At 38.0% G+C, this 22,886-nt stretch overlaps 2 protein-coding genes across 4 annotated transcripts in view; one reads left to right on the top strand and one right to left on the bottom strand.

The window, feature by feature from the left end:
• The window catches only part of CMSS1 (cms1 ribosomal small subunit homolog), a 379,579-nt gene that overhangs the window by 242,899 nt on the left and 113,794 nt on the right, over window positions 1-22,886 (bottom strand). The gene's annotated exons all lie outside the window — the stretch shown is intronic.
• FILIP1L (filamin A interacting protein 1 like) overlaps window positions 1-22,886 on the top strand; it is a 301,368-nt gene that overhangs the window by 170,609 nt on the left and 107,873 nt on the right. Inside the window, exons 2-3 of the mRNA XM_019448154.2 lie at window positions 15,182-15,434; window positions 16,162-16,335. Coding sequence (XP_019303699.1) covers window positions 15,192-15,434; window positions 16,162-16,335 — 417 coding nt within the window. The 5' untranslated portion in view covers window positions 15,182-15,191. The remainder of the gene's footprint in view (window positions 1-15,181; window positions 15,435-16,161; window positions 16,336-22,886) is intronic.

Below are 22,886 nucleotides of genomic sequence, written 5' to 3'. Positions count from 1 at the left end.
AGCCCAGGGCATCATGACATTTCACACTTGGATACCTCATTATGTTATCTGGAAAAATAAAACAGACATTCTCTCATTTAAACACAATGCCATCAACACATGTAATAAAATTAACAGTAACTCTATAACATCATCTAATACAATGTCCACATTCAAATTTCCTTGGTCTTTTTTTCTCATACCCCAGGGACAATCACATCAGCTACTAATAAGATAACCTTCTATTGCCTTGTTAATGACTTTCAAGGCTTCAACTTACTTATCCTTGTCTCTCTTCTGAAAAAAGGCCCCAAAATGTGAAAGCATGTGTGACTGGATGTTAGTGTCTTCTTACCAAAAAAACCAAAACCAAACAAACAAAACCAATTTACTTATCATCACATATTGAAAATACTTTCTCATATTATTAAATATTCTTTAGGGTACCTGGGTGGCTCAGCCAGTTGAGTGTCTGATTTCGGCTCAGGTCGTGATCTCACTATCCGTGAGTCTCAGCCCCACGTTGGGCTTTGTGCTGACAAAGGCTTTTGAGCCTGCTTCGGATTCTGTGTGTGTGTCTCTCTCTCTGCCCCTCCCCCACTTGTGCTCTGTCTCTTTCTCTCTCTCTTTCAAAAATAAATAAATATTAAAAAAAATATTCTTTGAAAACTTGACTTTTGCTGTTGGCCTAACTGGCCAGTACTACATATTCCATGTATTTATTTAATTATTCCTTATTATTTGTTACATACTTAGGTGTTTCACCTTCATTATTATGAACAGCCCTGTGATGAGCAGCCTTATCCATGCCTATGGCTCACCTTTCTATCTTAATTTAACCCCCGAACACCTCTGTGGCTTCAGCCATAATGATGATTTGGTATTTGTCACATGCTGTGTTTTTCATCTATCTTCAAACTGTACATATGACTTGGACACTCTGATCCTCCAAGGCCCAACTTCTCTCTCAGGTGCTTTTACTTAGCTCCTGTGGCAGGTTAGTCATTTCCTTTCAAATGTTCCCCAAACACTTTCTACATTGGACATGATTTATTTATTGGTATTTTGTATTTAATCTTGAACCTACATTTTTACCACACTGACTTGTGAGCTTCTCAACACCTCACTTTTTTTTTTTTTAATCTGTAAAATAAAGAGAATAATACTAACTCCATGTGTCTGAATTTTAAAAAAGAGATAAGAAAAAGTGTGAATCATATCATCTGGCAGAGAATTCGAGTTTTACAAAAGTCATTTTCCTTCTTTTCCTCTAATAAGAGAAATTGTAAATGTATGCCTGGGAGGCAAGGAGTTAAACTTTCCCCCAGTTATAGGAAGATAAACTGAGCACAGGGAAATGCTGGGAAAGGGGAAGTAAAATGGTTGCAAAGTCCAGTACAGCCCAGGGACTTTACCAGTTGCAACATTTTCTCTGTAACAATGTTGCTATGTCACAGGTCCTTAGATAACAGAAAGAAAAGAAGTCATGTTAAAATCTGCAGATGGGAACCCTTGATCTCTGAACCTCTTTCTCACCTCTGAGCTCTTCATTGTGCTGGGTTGGTCTGGCCAAGAGGAGGCCTAAAGGCATTCTCAGGCCTATAATCACCTAGTGGGTAAGGAAAAAGCCCAGAAAAATTACATTTGTGGGAGACTTTGGGTACTCTCAAAGGTGCATTTGTATCTTTTAGGTTTCGTATCTTTCCAGAAACAGGAGTTGGTCTCTGAAAATGCACTGTTGCTGAGGAAACATCAACAGGGCTGTAGGCAAGATCTAGATTCTGGTGCTGGCTGTAGGCATGACCATGGGCACATCAGTTAACCTCCCTGGGCCTCAGTTGCAGAATAAAGGGATCTGACAAAACTGGTTCCAAGAGCCAAAGGGACAAAAATTCAAAGAGAATAGAAAGGTTAAATGACTGGCTCAATATCATCATACTTCTAAGAAAAAACAGAGAGCAGAGTTGGAAAAACTATGAAAAGTGATGTAGTTTGAAAACTGTTAAAAGAATTATATGATTTTGAAGAGCTCTGACCTAGTGCTGTGAGAGTGGCATTTAGAAATGCATTTAAAGCTAATTTGGACTATATGAAAATAATTTTCTGTTCTATTCCACAAAGATCTGGAAAATATTCCCAGCCCTGTGTCAACCTTAAATGAGAAAAGAATCTTTAAAGAGCCACTGATTTGTAATGGAAAATTTGGATAAATCAACTATTTATACTCTGGGAGATTTTTATATTTCTTTTTGTCCTTTCTTCAGAACACATAGCTAAGAAAAGCCATGATGTAAGTCAGCTCTATTAGGCCTCATTGGCAGGCTGTTTGTTCTGTATCTACAGTGTGGCAGCTTCTCTGACTACAGCACTTAGTGGACAGGCAACCAAAGAACACATACAAGCTTAAAAAACAAAACAAAACAAAACAAAACAAAACAAAAAAACATGTGAGCTTGGATTAATCTAGCATGAGCCTAGAGAGAAAGAATGTCAGAACACCTACGTTTTCATCATTTTTGGTCCAAGGTTTATTAGCCAAAGTTATCCAAGCTTTCTGAATCTCACATTTCTCATCCTGAAAAACAGGGCAAACAATTACCTATCTGCTGATGCATCAAGCGACGTACATATGAAAGTATCATTATAAGCACCGACCTGATAAGCTGAACTGGGAATAAGTCTTCCTTAAATGTCTACTATCAAATTTCTGGATCTACACCTAAAATTCCACCTGAAATCCAATATCAGAAGAAGTACTGAGACCCTCCCTAAATACATACTTTCACCAATTCACTGTTTTAGTTGTGTTTAATATCTGGGAAATTATGCCCAACTCCATGCATTTCTTTAAGAAGCAACCTAGCCTAGGGGTGCCTGGGTGGCTCAGTCGGTTAAGCGGCCGACTTCAGCTTAGGTCATGATCTCGCGGTCCGTGAGGGCTGTGAGTTTGAGCCCCGCGTCGGGCTCTGTGCTGACAGCTCAGAGCCTGGAGCCTGTTTCAGATTCTGTGTCTCCCTCTCTCTTACCCTCCCCTGTTCATGCTCTGTCTCTCTGTGTCTCAAAAATAAATAAATGTTAAAAAAAAAAAAAAAAATTAAAAAAAAAAAAAAAAAAGAAGCAACCTAGCCTAATGAAGAGTAGTCAGGTCTAAACAGGTATAATCAAAATGTGTGTGAGGAGTCACTGAGGAAGCTGAGAATGTTTCATTTGGAATAAAGAATAGAGCCCTTCCCACTGAAGGACTACAGTGTGGCTCAAAGAGTAGCCTTATTTGATTTAGCTCTGGAAGAAGAAGCAGGATAAATGAACGAAGTTCCTGGGAGCTGAATTCAGCTCACAAGGAAGTACTTTTTTTCTAACAGCGGAACAGTGAGTAACAGAAAACACTGATTGCTGGTCCTGTGGGGGATGGATGAAATAACTACTACACTGCCTTCTAAACCTTACATTTGATTCTTCTCTTTCTGTCCCTTTGACTTTCTCTGAGGACACAGAATTGTTAGGAATATAACCTGAAGCACACCCTCCCTCCCACCCCCTCCAACTTTCATTCCCCTCTCTGAAGCCTTGTCCATGCTCTCCCTACAAGGAAAAATACCATTAAGGAAATGTTTCAATGATTTTTGCTGAAAATAGAAGAAAAAAAAATAAAGGTGGCCAATGCTAAATTAGGTTATCTGGTTTTCAATGTGTCTTTTTTTAGTCATCAGATAGCTTTACTGCAGTTGGCTGAGTTTAGTGTCTTCAAGTGTGGGTGGTTAGGGCAATAAAAGGAAAGACATTTTTTATTTTTTTATTTTAAGAGAAACCAAATAAAATCCTCAACAAGATTTTTTTCCCTAATGTGGCCATGCTAGTACAACCTGGCTGTTTTGCTGGGCACTATTAACATCTATTTATAGCCAGTATTTTCATAGATGAATCACATTTACCATGAGACAGTTAATATTAAGGGCTCAACCAGCTCTGCTGAGAACCCCATAATCTTACTACATCTCTTTCCATTCCCCTTGGAGGGAACTAAGTTATAGCTTAATAGTTCCATGTAGAAAGATGGGTAAACCCAAGTGGAAATGTAAAGGTAGCAGACAGCCTGCTCCCTAAATTCAGCAAAGTATGGGATGTTAAACACATTCAAATTTTAGGCCCTGGCTCACCGCCAGCTTTGTCCCTTAGAGATGAGCATCCTACAGTCAGCACAGACTCCCTATGCATTGTGCAGCCATCTCGCCATCAGAATAATTCACCTCTCCATTTTCCTACCAAACCAAGTTTAAATGACACCACTGTATAAAATGCCACATACATAAAAACAGCTTTAATGATTGTTAAATGTGCTGTCAAATAAAAAGGAGGTGGGTAGAGGATGTTCAGTTCATTTTACGTGTGTATGTGGGGGTAAGGTCAGGGTATACATGATCAAATATTTTCAAGATCAGTGATACTAACTGGAGGTTTCTGATAAATCCTGGGGATCTAGAGTCACTTCTCTCCACAGCGTGTGCACATACACACACACTCTCTGAACTTTGTAGAGGCACCAGCACTACCCTGATACTGATAGCCATTTGTCTTTGACATTTCCTATGAGAGTCTCCACCCTTAATTTATCTTTACCAAGACTTTTCTTAACAGTCTTTACTTCGGGCTAAAACTCTTTAAGATTAAATAAGATAATATAAAACACTTAAAACAGCACTTTGCCTATGGTAAGAGGTTTATACATACCAGCTACTTCTATTAGTAGTTTCTCAGTACAGGCATACTTCAGATATATTGCAGGTTCAGTTCCAGACTACCCCAATGAAGTGAATGTTGCAATAAAGTGAGTAAAATAAATTTTTTGGTTTCCCAGTATATATAAAGTTAGGATTATACTATACTGTGGTCTATTTTTTTTTTTTCCCCGAGAGAGAGTGTGTGTGCATGTGCACAAGGGGGGGAGGGGGTAGAGAGAGAGAGAATCCCAAGCAGGCTTCGGGGTTGTCGGCGCAGAGCCTGATTCAGGGCTCAATCCCATGAACCATGAGATCATGACCCAAGCTGAAATCAAGAGTTGGACACTTAAGTGACTGAGCCACCCAAGTGCCCCTATATTGTATATAGTCTATTAACTGTGCAACAGCATTATGTCTAAAAAAGTAACATACATACCTTAATTAAAAAATACTTTATTGGTAAAAAAAGGCTAACCATATCTGTCAGCTTTAAACAAATTGTCATCTTTTTGCTGGTAGGAGGTCTTGCCTTGATGTTGATGACTGATCAGTGTGGTGGTTGCCGAAGTCTAGGATGGTTGTGGCAATTTCTTAAAATAAGACAACAATGTTATCACATTGATGGACTCTTCCTTTCACAAAGGAATTCTCTGTAGCAAGTGATGCTGTTTGACAGCATTTACAGTAAAATTTCTTTCAAAATTGGAGTCAAGCCTCTCAAACCCAGCCACTGCTTTATCAACTAAGTTTATGAAATATTCTAAATCCTTTGTTGTCATTTCAACAATCTTCACACCATCTTCACCAGGGGTAGGTTTTATCTCTAGAAACCACTTTCTTTGATTATCTATAAGAAGCAACTTGTCTGCAGTTAAAGTTTTTTCATGAGGTTGCAGCAATTCAGTCACATCTTCAGGCTCCACTTCTAATTCTACTTCTCTTGCTTATTTCTACCACATCTGCAGTTACTTTCACTACTAAAGTCTCAAACCTCTCAAAGTCATCCATGAGGGTTGTAATCAACTTCTTCCAAACTCTTGTTAATGTTGACGACCTCTTCTCATCAATCATGAATGTTCTTTTTTTAAATTTTTTTAATGTTTATTTATTTCTGAAAAGTGAGAGAGAGAGAGAGAGAGGGAGAGAAAGAGAGGCAGAGACAGAGGGAGACACAAAATCTGAAGCAGGCTCCAGGCTCTGAGCTGTCAGCACAGAGCCCGACGCGGGGCTCGAAACCATGAACCATGAGATCATGAGCTGAGCAAAAGTCGACGCTTAACTGACTGAGCCACTCAGGTGCCCCAATGATGAATGTTCTTAATGGTGTCTAGAAACCTTTTCAGAAGGTTTCAATGTACTTTGCCCATATTCATCAGTGGAATCACTAAATATGGCAGCTAAAGCCTTATAAAATCTGTATCTTAATAAGATTTGAAAGTCAAAATTACTCTTTGATCCATGGGCTGCAGAATGGATGCCGTGTTAGCAAGCATGAAAGCAATGATCATCTCATTACATATCTCCATCAGAGCTCTTGGATGACCAGGTACATTGTCAATGAGAAGTTATATTTTGAAAGGAATCTTTTTTTATAAGCAGTAGGTCTCAACAGTGGGCTTAAAGTATTCAGTAAACCATGTTGTCAACAGATGTGCTATCATCCAGGCTTTCTTGTTGCATTTGTAGCATAATTCTTAAGGGCCCCAGGAATTTCTGGAATGGTAAATGAGCACTGACTTCAACTTAAAGTCACCAGCTGCATTAGCCCTAACAGGAGAGTCAGGTTGCCCTCTGAAGCTTTAGAATCAGGCACCGACTTCTCCTCCCCACCTATGAAAGCCCTAGATGGCATCTTCTGCCAATAGAAGGCTGTTTCATCTCCACTGCAAATCTGTTGTTTAGTGTATTCACCTTCATTAGCGATCTTGGCTAGATCCTCTGGAGAACTTGCTGCAGCTTCTACATCAGCACTTGCTGTTGCACCTTGCACTTTTACCATACAGAGATGCCTTCTTTCCTTAAATCTTATGAACCAACCTCTGCTAGCTTCCAATTTTTGTTCTGCAGCTTCCTCACCTCTCTCAGTCTTTATACAAATGAAGCAAGTTAGGGCCTTTCTCTGGATAATGCTTTGGCATAAGGGAAGGGTGTGGCTGATGTGACCATCTATCTAGACCACTAAAACTTTCTCCATATCAGCAATAAGGCTGTTTTGCTTTCTTACCATTCTTGTGTTCAATATGACACATTAAATTTCCTTCACAAACTTTTCTTTTGCTTTCACAACTTGGCTGTTTGGTATAGGGGTCTAGCTTTCAGCCTTTCAGCTTTTGACATGCCTTCCTCACTAAGCTTAATCATTTTTACTGAGATATGTGCAACTCTTCCTCTCACTTGAACACTCAGAGGCCACTGTAGGGTTACTCACTGGATTAGTTTTAATATTGTGCCTCTGGGAATAGGGAGGCCTGAGGACAGGGAGAGATACAGACAAATGGTTGGTCAGCGGAGCAGTTAGGGCACACAAAACATTTACTGATTAAGTTTGTTGTCTTAAATGGGTCCAGTTAGTGCTACCCAAAATAATTACAAGAGTAATAGCACTGACTACAGGTCACCATAACAATATAATACTAATGAAAAGTCCTGAAATATTGCAAGAATTACCAAAATGTGACCAAGAGACATAAAGTGAGGAGCGCTGTTGGAAAAATGGTGCTGACAGACTTTCTTGACAGATCTGCCACAACCTTGAATTTGTAAAGAGCGCAGTATCTGCAAAGCATAATAAATGAAATGCAATAAAATGAGGTACACCTGATACCATTCTTCTAAATTTCTAGCCAGATGAATCATCTTTACAATGAAGTAGTTCCTACTCAGAGCCAACCAGCTCTGCTGAGGATTTCATGATTTGATCAATCAGTGAATCCTTGCTGATGCCCAAATCTGTTGGGCACTGGGGATACAGACATAAACAGGGGGTCTTTGCTCACAAAGCATGAACAATAAATCTATTACCAGGTACCATTACTTTCATTTTACATTTGAAGGCTCAGGGAGATTTAGTAACTATGTGTGGTCCACAGCCACAGAGCTAACATACTGGAGCTGTGATTTAAGCCCAGATCTAACTGCACAATCTCATAATCCTTTTATTATGCTATGCCTATGCCACACCCAAGCCTAAAAATAAGCTAGAACAAATCACCTAGCACAATACCTGGATAGCAGGAGTTCATAAATGTTTGTGAATAACTTAATGTTGAACTAGGATTTTTCCTTTACTATGTATGCTTTCTTATAAGATCCTAAGTAGATATAGCATAGTAATGTGCTGGACACTTTGGATCCAGGCTGCCCAAGTTGGGATGTACTACTTGCTAGTAGTATGACCTTCAGCAAGTTACTAAACAGCTACAAGCCTCAGTTTCCTTCTCTGCAAAATGGGGATGAATAACAGTTTTGTGAACATTAAATGAGCTGATCAAAGGAAAGCATTTAGAACAGGCCTATATTTGTTAAGTATGGAATAAATGTAAGCTACAACTATTACTAATATTTTCTTCCCTAAATCGGAGTTTTGCTCAGCTAATTCAATATAGTAAGTGATCAAGACCAAAAACAATTTCTTTTATTGAGGCTTTTCCAGGTTCCTGTATACAAGTTAAATATCCTCTTCTCCAACATTCAGACAAGAAAATAAACAGGTACATGGAGACTAAACTATCCAAACAGCACCCAAGTATGTATAGTATGCAACTTTTGATATATAAAATTAATAAAGAATGATTAAGAAAATGTAACTTATATAGTATAGTAAGGAGTTGACTAGAAGTTTGTGTGTGTTGAAGGGAGGTGGTAGATTGAATAGGTCACTATTTATATTTATCCATTTCTTTAAATTAAGTAAATAGCTGCAAATTCTTTACTTGTCCTTCTCCTGCAAGGACACATCTTTACCAAGACCCACCATGATTTCAACCAGCTTAAACCCAAGAAAAACTGACCGAGGTCACCACACAGGAAAACAAAACAGAATCTGCTTCTCAGGGCCAAATGAACTGTATTTGTATCCATAGATACAAGACAACAGAGAATCACATAATTCTAAAGTGGGAAGCCCCAGGACCTCAGAGATCATCTAGTCTCAGGCCCAAATCCTGCTGTCAGGGGATCTGTTAGGGGGTGAGGAACAGGATAGAAGTCAAGGAAAAGAATCCCTGGTCCTTGTTGCATCCTGAGTGACCTCTTAGGGCCAACCTATCCCAATGTCTTCACTTTATAAGTGACAACCCAGAATCTGGTTATTTAAAATAGAGCTGAGATCGGAAGCCAGGTTTCCTGAATCCCAGTCTATCACTCTCTTACACTCCTGAGGGCTGCCATTCTACAGCTATGATAATCACAGATAACAATGCATTGGGCTGTGTTAAACTGGCAACTAAGCAGGATTTCTCCTTGCAAAACCATCAGGCATTAGGTCACTGCCAGCACTTTATGAAAAGAGTAAGGCATCATTATTTGGTATAAACAAAAGCAACTTTCCATTCGGGTTTTTTTTTTTTTTTTAACCTGAAAATCCCAAACCACTGTTGCTATTACAAAATTTTTCTTTTCCTCAGTACACACCCCTGGGCCAAGCACAGATGCATTAAAATTTTGCCAAGAGAAACAATGAAGTCACTGATAATACAAAGCATGAAGTATCATGAAATTCATGTCTTTGTTTTCTTCCTCTTGATACTTAATTACTTCTCATTACTGATCATTTTGTGGTTGTTGGCAGAAGGGCAAGGAAACTCCACCACTGTAAACATGCGGAGACATATAACACCTCAGTAGACCAGAAGTCTGCTCATGATGGGTCTGTTCACAAATGCAATGTGTGTGCCATCAAGAACACTGATGCTACCAGCTCCGGCCCCCAAAGAGGATTAGCAGTTTTTGAAAAACCCTAATCACTTTAAAAAGAATAAACAAAGTGTCAATATATTTCAGGTCATTTCATGTTTATCACTTATAAATGTCATCACTGCCAAAGGATTTGTGGTCTCCTGGCAGATTTCACTTAACTCACCTTAAAAGTGAGGCAAGGGAAGCTGGGATGTGTACAAACTTTTAATCAAGTTTTCTGCAGCAGCTTGGCTTGCCTTAAACTCAAAGGGTACTCATGAGCAATGGTTAGCAAACTACTCTGCTAAGCATTGCTTAAGCTTATGCTAAGCATAAAATGCGATTATAGAAACTTCTATAATGGAATTCTGGAAGGCATACCTTGGATAAAATCTGGAGAAATCCTTACTGATTAGCAGCAGAATACAAGTTGATGCTTATCAATAGGCTATTGTTCCACATATGAATATGTGGGTAAGAGAAAGCACAGGAACGCATCATAAAAATAATTAAAAAACAAACAAACAAACAAACCCAAAACCTCCACAAAACCTTAGCTTCTGAGAAACTAAAAGAACTAAATAGATTTTACTTCTTTAAAACTAGACATTTATTCAATTTTCTCAAAAATCTGGATCTGTAAGTGTTGTAGACCTACAGTTTTTAAAACATGGCTGTAGTTTACTTTTCCCATTCCTCTGCAATGTAACCTTACAGCTGCAACCATCAAGAGGTGAAATCTACTACTCCACTTCTTAAATTGGGGCTGGCCTTTGTGATGCTGTCTCACCAATAAAAACGAGACCTTAAAGTTTCAGCTCTCATACTTTTGGAATGCTGCCCTGAGACCACCATGTGGAGAAATCTGGTCTAGCCTACCAGAGCTTGAGAGCCCAGTGGAGCAGGAGTAGAGATAAGATGATCCAGCTGAGGTCTACTAGCCCAACTGGCTGACAGACAGATATGTGAATAAGGTCATCTTAGACCATCCAAGCCCAGTTGAGCTGCAAGATGACTTAAGCCACAGAATGACCCACAGAATTTTGAACTATTGTTGTTTAGCCGCTAAGTTTTGGGGTAGGCCACAAAGTGGAAGAAGCAAACCAGTCACCTTGTGGAATACCCATTATGTATGAAGCACCAGGTCAGATACCCCATGGGAGATGCCAATGGAGATTAATAATATTGGACAGAAGACATGGATGGTCCTGTCCTTCATGTGTGAGTAAATCTATAAATAAAGTGGCACTTAATTATCTATTTTATCAATTTTTTAGTGCATGTGCTGTTGAAGCCAGTACAATATTTATTTGTTTTAAATAGATCTAGTCTATGTTAAGAACCTTCCATTATTCCTATAGGCCAGAGCAAGGGTTCTCCTGGGATGTTTAAGACAACTCAATGGGGTAGGAGAAAATAATTAGATATATAATTTTTAACTGATACTTTTCATTTTTATTTTTGAATGTTTTCAAAAGGTACATTATATACCAGTTTTCATAAGGTACATAGCACATACTATGCTAATGTATATACATTATTTATAAACACATACATATAATGGGGTTTTCCACAGTCATATCTCCCACAGAACCTCAACCTTCCATCCCTACACAAAAATATACTTCTCTATGCTTTGCTTTTCTCAAATAAATGAATTCTTTCTTGGCTATCTAGGGAAGAATCTGTGGTTACTACTACCCCAGATGATTGTTCATCTGTACTGTAATTACTTAGCAAGGCTATAAGTATGTTTCAGATAGGGTGTCTATATTCATTCCACAAAGTATCTGTAACTGTTTGCCTTTGGCAGTACAGCATAATGGCATTATGGCATGAATTTTATGAGTACAGGTTCTGCAGCCAGGTTGCCTGGATTCAAATCGCAGTTCTGCCAGGTACTAGCTGTGCAACCTTCAGTAAGTTAGCTGTGCCTCCATTTCTTTACCATAAATGGAGAGAAGAATCTTACCTACTCCATAGAGTTGCTGCAAGAACTGAATGAGTTATGTAAAATGCTTAGAAGAATACCTGGCATGTAGTAAGTGTTCAATAAGTATTAGCTATCATCATTACCACCACCACCATCTTTCAATTTCCAATGTCTAATAGAGTGAATGTGTGATAGAGGGAAGTGAGAATGATAACTTGTAGAGAAAACACATTATGTGACTCGTAAAAATTTGAAAGTGAATGTTTCAAACTGCAACTTCGAAGCAAAGTGTTTCACTAGTTATCAGCTGACTTTGGCCTACTGCTGACAAAACATATAATAATATGTATATATATGTATAATATGTATACATATTATATATATTACATATATATAATATATATAACACATAATATATATATCATATATATTAACAATATAATATATATTATATATCATATATATTAACAATATAATATATATAATACATATATTATATATATAATATATATAATATATATATAAACATATAAATATGTATATTTATTATATAAATAATAAACACGTAAGACAATAAACACCTTCAAGTTCTGCTTTTATAGCTTGATTGTTATGGGGAGGCTTAAAAAACAAATTCTCAGCTGAAAATTCTTACTGGGATTATTTCCTTAAGGACTGTCTTCTAACTGTAATCTCTTTCTTTTGGAAATTATCATCCCCTGTAGCATTTAGATTTCTGTGGATTTCTGTAAGACGCAGATCCACAAATCTGTCTCTTCTAAATATACTACTGATAGCCTATGCTAGAAGAAAGGCACACTGGCAAGAATTGTTATATACTATAGGGGAAAGGGGTCATAGAGATCACCTCCCCATCTCCCTCACTTCACAAATAAGGACACTGGGCTTACAGAGGGTCAATGTTTTAACTAAGTCCCACAGGTGATTTGTGAATAAATTCTTTTCTTTTTAAAAAAATGTTTATTTATTTTGAGAGAGAGAGGGAGAGTGTGAGTGGGGAAAGGGCAGAGAGAGATGGAGAAAAAGAGAATGTCAAGCAGGCTCTGTGCTGCCAGTGCTAGAGCCCAACACAGGGTTCAAACCCACAAGTGGTGAGATCATGACCTGAGCCAACATCAAGAATCAGATGCTTAACCAACTGAGCCATCTGGGTGCCTCATGAAATAATTCTTTTCATTTAACTTCTTGTTCAGTGCACTTCTCATGATCCCGGTTTTAGGAACTATTTCTATAAACTTTTAAGTAAAAGTGTATCATTTGTATTAAGGGAAGCAAGAAAGCCACACCATAAATAACCAACAAAGCACATGACACACTTTCAGTAAATGCTTGTTGAAGGATGGATGAGGGATGAACAAGGCCTAGCTGGCTGGCTCTGAAGTCCTCAAGGTTTCTAAACTATTCTGACACTCAGGTCTCTCAAGTGGTGCCAGCAAATTGAGGCTGGTGAGAATTATTTTTCTTTTCTTTTAATTTTTAATGTTTATTTTATTTTTGAGACAGAGAAAGAAACAGAGTGCAAGAGGGGAAGGGGCGGAGAGAGAGGGAGACACAGAATCCGAAGCAGGCTCCAGGTTTTGAGCTGTCAGCACAGAGCCCGACGTGGGGCTCCAACTCACAGACCTCGAGATAATGACCTGAGCTGAAGTCAGGCACCCAACTGACTAAGCCACCCAGGCTCCCCTAAATTTTTAATTTTTTTTTTTTTAATATTTGTTTATTTTTGAAAGAGAAAGAGAGACAGAGTGCAAGTGGGGGAGGGGCAGAGAGCGAGGGAGACACAGAATCGGAAGCAGGCTCCAGGCTTCCAGCTGTTAGCAGAACCTGATGCAGGGCTCGGACTCACAAACTGATATCATGAGCTGAGCTGAGCTGAGCTGCGCTGAAGTAGGACGCTTAACTGACAAAGTCACCCAGGCATCTGGAGATTTTTTTTTTTTTTTTTAATGTTTATTTATTTTTTGAGAGACAGACAGAGTGTGAGCAGGGGAGGAGCAGAGAGACAGGGAGACACAGAATCCGAAGCAGGCTCCAGGCTCTGAGCTGTCAGCACAGAGCCTGACGTAGGGCTCAAACCCACAAGCTGTGAGATCATGACCTGAGCCAAAGTCAGACGTTTAACTGACTGAGCCACCCAGGCGCCCCCCACCCCCGAGAATTATTTCTTAAACAGAGTACCCAGCAAAGACACAAAGCTATTCTTGTAATCTTTTCTTCCCCCTTCTGTATTCATACCTCACACCTCATTAGATGACAGAGATAATCAAATATACTTGCTTTTCTTCTTGAAATTTTTTCCTAACTATAAAGGCATATAGACTCACTGTACAATTTGGGGAAATAAAAATAAAGTTAATAATAATATTAATAATAAAAGCTAATGTTTATTTAGAGTGCCAATTTTCTACCAGGCATGTTGCAAACATCTGATGTGTGCGGACATGTAACCCTCACAGCAACTTTAGGTTACAAACATTCTATCATTGTCATTCTACAGATGATAAAAGTGAGGCACAGAGGTATTAAGTAACTTCCCCAAAGTTTTACAGCCAACAAATAATGGAGTAGGGATTTGAACTCAGGCAGTGTGGTCCCAGAGTCCACGGTCTTCACACTCTTTTCTACTGTCACTGATCAAGTTTTGGTGTCTAATGCAAATTATAAGGAAAAAAAATTAATTTAAAAATTGACAAATTCGACTAAATGTAGAGAGAACATACACTGTGCACCCCCAAAATCCCACTCCTATACCCTAAAGGAGAAATGTACACAGGAAAAAAAATGTAATATTCACTGTAGCATTTTTTCTAAAACTGAAAAAAATGCAAACTGTCTTTTCATTAAAAACCTCAAAGCTGGAACAATTTTTCTTGCTATTATAATTTGGATAATAATATAATCAGATGTGAGCTAATGTGTCCCTCAAATATGCATTTATTTTATATTTTCCATATTGGCCAACTACTATAGGCAGCATTGTCTCTTGTTTTGGAGATAAGTGTCCTAACAATAAATCCTTGACGTATCCAAGGATAGATCTGGGATTTTAGCAGAATGTCAGGGATACAGCCAGAGACCAAGGCTTCATTCCTTTAATATTGGACTTCCTTGTCAAAACAATGTAACCCAAAGTATTTTCTAGCAGTAATTCTGATGCTTCTATCTTAAAGCACCAAAGATTAAGAAATTTCAAAAATTTTTAAAGCTTCCAAAGGAAATACTATAATGTGAATCTGCAGAAACTTAGAACAATTAGCAAATTTACTATTTTACAATTGTGTTAAGTACATCTTAACTCCAGTAAACACTTGGGCTGTGGTTAGAGGCATGACCTGGATCCCGGAGATGAAATACTTGGTGGATGAAGTTCAAATATAGTCTGTTTACCCATGGACATAAGTGGCCTTAATCAAAGCAGAACACCTTTTTAAAATGTTGGTTTTAAAAACAGAAGTGTAAATAAAACTGTGATTTATGAATCTGCTAATGCCATTCTCTGCTGTAGACTTCAGAAAGATCAAGTCTTTGGCTGAGGTAAATAGAGCAAGAGTGCAGACCTGTTAAAGCAGTAATAGGTGCCCTTATTAAAACTCCACTTCCATTAGGAGTTACAAATTGTTTTCCTTCTTTTCAGGCTTTAAAGAATGCGTTCCAGAAGCAGTGACACAGAGGGCTCAGTCCCAAAGCAGTTTCCAAGACATAGTAAAGGCCATGGTTTCCAAGGGCCTGAGGACATGAAGCAGAGACAGCAAGACAAAGACCCCACCAGTGAGTCGGAGGCAATTCTTCCCTGTCCTAAGTCACACGGTGGTATCGGTCACCAAGGAGAGGACCTCTCAAGAGATGATCTATTATTTCTTCTGAGCATTCTGGAAGGAGAACTACAGGTCAGCTGGCTTACAATTATCCCTACATTCAAGGAGAAGGCTGCTTGTGAATTTGGTGTGTATGCTGCCACGGAAATAGATGATCTGTGGTTCATACCTGTATGTACATGAAAGAAAGTACATATACACATAATTCTCTTCTGCCAACTGGAAGGGCAATTAATCCTACGTAAAAGGGCTCTCATTATGACATGCAATTGGCAAGCAACACGTGAAAGATCACATCCTTTGTCCGTGCTGCTCATGAGCTTCAGTGCACAGGCATGTATGAATAATACCAGACGACTTCTGGATTGCTTTAAATAACAAAAGGCACTTTTATACCCCATGTGAACTGGCTCCTAGACTTGCCCTAGCATTATTAACCTGCATAAAAAATTAAAAACAGCTACTATACATATAGGAGAATCTTATTTCTTACCCTTGAAAATGTTACATGTCAGCCCATAGAAAGAGTATCATGTTATCTGCTTGTCAAACAGTAAAAAATGTTGAGTCTCCCCCATGTTGCACAGTGATCACTTTTCAAATATTATTAACGTATAATTAGATTATAAGAAGGATGAAGGGACATAGTTTTGCTACCTTTTGTAAAAGGCAATATAAACAAATATGATTTGTTTATATTTGAAATAGAAGAAAAAAGCACTCAATTCTCACAAGAGATCACTTTCAGAGACTGCTGGTAGATAAAGCAAGCTTTCTGAAATGGCTTTTGTTCCTACAGGCTCGAGATGAAGTCATAGGCATTTTAAAGGCTGAAAAAATGGACTTGGCTTTGCTGGAAGCTCAGTATGGGTTTGTCACTCCAAAAAAGGTGTTAGAGGCTCTCCAGCGAGATGCTTTTCAAGCAAAATCTGCCCCTTGGCAGGAGGACATCTATGAAAAACCAATGAATGAGGTATGTATCACATCGGGGTGTGCACCTGGAAGGTGGAAAAGTTCACTAGCCAGCCAAGCACTAGGCCTGGCAGGTGAGCATGACATATAATTCTTTTTTGATTATTTACAGTTTTGTGTTCTAACACATTTAAAATCTTCCCAACTAGATAAATACTACATGTTCTACAGGAAAGAAAAGGAGAATAAATCATACAGGATGTTTCCAGTAGGTTTGTTCCCTGACATGAGACTGAAAGCTGACAAATGCAAGAGAATTTCTCTCTCTCTCACACACACACACTCACATAGAGACACAAACACCCAGACACATACACACACACACACACACACACACACACACGGGATGGCACTTGTGGGAACTTGAAGGCTATACAGGCTATAATAAAAAACAGATAAAGCTCAAGCACAGAGGTTAATTTCTTTGAAAACACTGAGGTATTATGTCATAGAAATTCTGAGCATGAATGGAAATGATCTGAAGAACTGTCCAAGAAATGGAGTTTTAGAAAGCATGTATTTTAGATGAGTGCTATCCTCTTTTTCCTTCAAAAGTTTAATAACAGCAAAGATCTTCCCCTATCAAGAGTGCCCAGCAATGACAATGGCAGAGAGGAAAAGTCCCAACATGGCCACCACTACATGAAGATGTGGTACTGCTTGCTCTTTTCCTTGCTGACATTTCTAAAACTCTTTGGCATCCTTATTTTATTCTTCTATTTTCCTCCGAGACCTCAATGGAAAATTTCATAATTTTTCATTTTTATAAAAGGGAAACAACTAGGAGCATGAGTTAAGGCTGGAGAGAGTGAAAGCAAGTTTTGGACAAATTTCCCCCACATAAGCTCTGGCAACCTACCTCAGGACTGACCTCCAATGTCCTTGCTATTCTTGTCTTGGGTGTCTCATGAGAGAAGACTACTGTCTTGCCAAATTGTGAAGGAGTTTGGTCATGTGGATTTGCTTCTCTGAGGGGTGAAGGTGAGACCACCCAAAGTCTGTTGACTTGCACTTTAACCCAAATTTGAGAAAGAGGAGCTGAAGCTTCATTCAAGTCAAGAGTGTTAAAACCGTATCCTGGCTCCCAACATAGTGACTGTGAAACAGCATTGGGCACAAATTCCCCAACCCATATAAGCGCAAATGCAAACTGATGATCGCTGAAAATATCCTTAAAAAACTCCAAAAATGGGACAACCCCTCAATACTTCAGTGTGAAATGAATGGAATGATTCCAAACTTACACTGAAATGACTAGGAAAAGCTTTAGTTTCAAAATAATTCTATTAAACACATGCAAAGTTGGAAATAACCTCTCTACAAATGCTTGTCCCTGAAAGTTATCTATAATTTAGCCCTTTACAAATCCAACTGTATTTGATTACTCCCAAAACACATACACATATATACTCCCCTATGTATACACACTTCTCACATTCTCACTTCCATGATTTGCCCACTTTTCTTCTCTTGTCTTCTACTGCTGCCTTATAGGTTTCTCCCTCCTCAGTTATCAGTCTATCCATCATCCCTTGAAGCCCACATAAGTCTAGTTACCCAACAGTTCAGCTGTCTGCCCTCTTTTTCTATCGAGACGTAATGAGGCAAGGGGAAGTATCCAGAGAATAAACAATATGGGGGAATTTTAAGTAGGATTCCCTAGGCAGCTTTCTCACCAAGACCATCCATGGCTGTACCTGAATTATTGCAGAATAAGGATCTGCATGCTGAATAATTATTCTTCTTTCGCTTTTTCCCATCCTGGGGTGTTAACATCCCATGACCTTTTATTTTCTTCACAACACTCTTTTTGAAAAATGTAACAATCTTAACCAAACTAAAGGGGATTCATCTATTCTTAAGGCAAAATTGCTTAGAACTCACTGCTCTCAGTTACGTCACATGGTAGGAACAATGACTTAAGATGAAAGACTGGTAGAGGCATGTGAGCTAGAAGAACAGGAATGGAGTGACAGGATAGCTGGGCTCTCAAGAGAAAGAGAAGACATAAGAACTCAGAGTCTATAACACTTTTTACCTCCTATTCCTTTCCAAACTAGGGTTCTATATTAGAAGTTCCCTTAAAAAAAAAGATATTGAAGTTAATTGCCTAACATATTCTTAGTTCTTCCAAAAAAGATATCAAGAAAAATATATTTTGGATTTATCAGGGTACTGTAATAAAATAATCTGCATATCTTGTTAGCAACACCTTAGGACAGTTCTTAAACTACTTGTTTTAAGCAACTGTATAATTTAGCTTTTAAATTTCATTTTATTCTTTTATTTAATATTTACTGAAGAGTTGGGCTCCTGGATGGCTCAGTCAGTTAAGCGTTTGACTCTTCATATTGGCTCAGGTCACGATCTCACAGTTCATGATTTTGAGCCTCATGTTTCAGCTCCACGCGCTGAAAGCATGGAGCCTGCTTGGGATTCTGTCTCTCCCTCTCTTTGCCCCACCTCCACTCATGTGTCCTCTCTCACTCTCTCAAAATAAATAAATAAACTTAAAAAAATTTTACTGAATAGTTGACGTATAAAAATAGTTGTGCTTCTTGTCTTTGGCATATTTAATGTCTAAGAGAGTGACAGAAAGTAAGTATACAACTATATATAATATTGATTTCTATGGTGAAAACCACAAAGCACTATCAGAGAGTATAATGGAAGATAAAATTAAGATAGAAGAATCAGGCAACCCAAGATCCAGAGGAAGAGTATGAATTAGTCATGTAGAACATAAAGAAATTCCATTTCAGTAACATTGTGGACTACATATCCTTTGAAATTAGATTACTAAAAAGTACAGAAAAATGTTAAATTAACTAACATACTCTTCAACACATGGATGGGCTTACATGAAAGTAAAAAGCTTACTTAGAAGCAGAAATTCTGAAGCCAGGAACTGAAAGGGAAATTTTCATTGACTGACTAGCTTTTGGCTCCAGATATTTTGAAACTTTCTTCTTTCAATCCATAAACTTCCAGTGCTGGGAACCAAAGGACATATTCATTTTGGGATATAATCTTTGGCCTTTCATCTTTATTTGACAATGGCTGGGTGAGGCGGCACAGTGGCCAATAAATTTCTGGAAGCCTTTCCTATGCCAAGATGTCTAGCAACAGCTTGACTATACATAAAAGTGACTGTGAAACCAAATGAATTTCCTGTTAGTAAGACCCCCAAAACATCCAGTCCTTCCAAAACTACCTGACATGAAAAGAAGCATGATGGAGGCTTAAGTAAAAATGGTAAAAAGCCAAAGGTCTTTAAAATATATATTTTTTAATTTAAGTATAGTTGGCATACAATGTTACAATAGTTTCTGTTGCACAACAGAGTGATTCAAAATCTCCTTACGTTATACTATGCTCACCACAAGTGTAGCTACCATTTGCCACCATACAACACTATTGCCATATCATTGACTGTATTTCCTATGTTGTGCCTTTTATTCCCATCCCTTCTCCATTCCATAACTGGAAGCCTGTATCGCCCATCCCTCTTCACCCATTTTGCCTATCCCCCTACCACGCTTTCCTCTGGCAACCATCAGTTTATTCTGTTTTTATAGGTTTGATTCTGCTTTTTGTTATTCATTTGCTTTGTTTTTTAGATTTCACATATGAGTGAAATTATAAAGTATTTGTCTTTCTCAGTCTGACTTATTCTCCTTAGCATAATACCCTCCAGGTCCATCTATATTGTTGTAAAGGATGAATATCTCAGCACTTTTTATGGCTGCATAATATTCCATTGTGTATTATATATACAACACCTTCTTTATCCATTTATCTCTCAATAGACACTTAGGCTGCTTCCATATCTTTGCTACAAAGAATAGTAAACAATACTGCAATAAACATAGGGGTGCATATATTCTCCCGAATTAGTTTTCCCAGTAATGGAAATATTGGATCACATGGTATTTCAATTTATAATTTCTCGAGAAAGATCCATGCTGTATTCCGCAGTGTCTGTACCAATTTACATTCCCACCAGCAGTGTACGAGAGTTCCTTTTTCTTTACATCCTCCTCAACAGTTGTTATTCTTGTCTTTTTGATTTTAGCCATTCTGACAGGTGTAATGTGATCGCTCATTGTGGTTTTGATTTGCATTTCCCAGTTGATTAGTGATGTTGAGCATCATTTCATGTGTCTCTGGGCCATTTCAATGGCTTCTTTGGAAAAATGTCTATTCAGGTCCTCTGCTTATTTTTCAATGTGATTGACTTTTGGGGGGGGGGTGTTGAGCTGTATATTTTGAATATTCACCCCTTATCAAATATCATTTGTAAATATTTTCTCCCATTCAGTAGGCTGCCTTCCTGTTTTGTTCATGCTTTCCTTCAATGTGCAAAAGCTTTTTATTTTGATGTAATCCCAATAGTTTATTTTGCTTTTGTTTCCCTTGCCTTAAAAGACATATCTAGAAAAATGTTGCTACAGCTGATGTCAAAAAATTACTGCCTGTGTTCTCTTCTAGGGGTTTTATGGTTTCAGGTCTCACACTTAGGTCTTTAATTCATTTTGAGTTGTGTGTGTGTGTGTGTGTGTGTGTGTGTGTGTGTTGTATACATGTGTATGGTGTTAGCAAGTGGTTTAGTTTCATTCTTTTGCATATACCTCTCCAGTTTTCCCAACACTATATGTTGAAGAGACTGTCTTTTCCCCATTGTCTGTTATTGCCTCCTTTGTCATACATTAACTGACCCTATAAGTTTCAATATATTTCTGGGATCTCTATTCTGTTCACTGATCTATTACATCTATGTTTGTGCCTGTAGTACTATACTGTTTTGATTACTACAGCTTTGTAGTATATCTTGAAACCTGAAATTATATCTCCAGCTTTGTTCTTCTTTCTCTGAATTGCTGTGGTTATTTGGGGTCTTTTGTGGTTCCATAAATATTTTAGAATTATTTATTCTAGTTCTGTGAAAAATGCTATTGAGATTTTGACAAGGATGGCTTTGATAGTATAAACATTTTAATGATATTAATTCTTACAATCCATAAGCATGAAATATTTTTCCATTTGTGTCATCTTCAATTTCTTTCATCAAAGTTTTATAGTTTTCAGAGTACAGGTTTTTCACTTCCTTCGTTAAGTTTATTCCTAAGTATTTTATTTTATTTTTTGGTGCCATAGCAAATTAAGTTGTTTTCTTTTCTTTTTTCTTTTTTTTTTCAAATAAAATTTATTTATTTATTTTGAGAGAGGGGAGGGGCAGACAGAGGGGGAGAAAGAGAGAATCTCAAGCTCTCAATCTCTGTGCACTGTCAGCACAGAGCCTAATATGGAGCTCAAACTCATGAACTGCAAGATCATGACCTGAACCAAAATCAAGAGTTGGATGCTTAACCAACTGAGCCACCCAGGTACTCCCAGACATCCATATTTTTAAAAAATATTTTTTTTAATTCAGGAATAGAATTTAGCGATTCATTACTTACATATAACACCCAATGCTCATCTCAACAAGTGCCCTCTTTAATGCCCATCACCCATTTAGCCCATCCCCCCGCACAATGCCCCGCCAACAAACCCTCAGTTTTTTCTCTGTATTTAAGAGTCTCTTATGGTTTGTCTTCCTCTCTGTTTTTATCTTATTTTTGCTTCCCTTTCCCTACATTCATCTGATTTGTTTTTTTTTAAATTCCACATGAGTGAAATCATATATTTGTCTTTCTCTGACTTATTTCACTTAGCATAATACACTCTAGTTCCATCCACGTTGTTGTAAATGGCAAAATTTCATTCTTTTGGATCACTGAGTAATATTCCATTGTATGTATGTATATATGTATAGGTATATATATATACACACACATATACCCCACATCTTCTTTATCCATTCATCAGTCGATGGACATCTGGGCTCTTTCCATACTTTGTCAATAGTGCTGTTATAAACACTGGGGTGCATGTGATCCTTAGAATCAGCATTTTTGTATCCTTTGGGTAAATACCTAGTAATGCAATTGCTGAATTATAGGGTAGTTCTATTTTTAATTTTTTGATGACCCCCCCATACTGTTTTCCAGAGTGTCTGCACCAGTTTGCATTCCCACCAGCAGTGCAAAGGGGTTCCTCTTTCTCCACATCCTTGCCAACATCTGTTGTTGCAGGAGTTGTTAATTTTAGCCATTCTGACAGGTATGAGGTGGCATCTCATTGTGGCTTTGATTTCTATTTCCCTGATGAGTGATGCTGAGCATCTCTTCATGTGTCTGTTAGCCATCTGGATGTCTTCTTTGGAAAAGTGTCTGTTCCTGTCTTTGGCCCATTTATTCATTGGGTTATTTGTTCTTTGGGTGTTGGGTTTGATATGCTCTTTATAGATTTTGGATACTAACCCTCTATCTAATATGTCATTTGCAAACATCTTCTCCAATTCTGTCGGTTGCCTTTTAATTTTGCTGATTGTTTCCTTTGCTGTGAAGAAGCTTTTTATCTTGATCAGATCCCAATAGTTCATTTTTGCTTTTGTTTCCCTTGCCTCTGGAGAGACAGACATCCATATGTTTAATAAACTCTCAGGGT

This window comes from Panthera pardus, unplaced genomic scaffold (assembly GCF_024362965.1).
Source record: "Panthera pardus isolate Hobbes unplaced genomic scaffold, ASM2436296v1 HiC_scaffold_16, whole genome shotgun sequence".
In the NCBI taxonomy this organism is placed as follows: Eukaryota; Metazoa; Chordata; class Mammalia; order Carnivora; family Felidae; genus Panthera; species Panthera pardus.
Note: the sequence above shows the minus strand (reverse complement) of the source record. Positions and strands in the feature narration are given on the sequence as shown.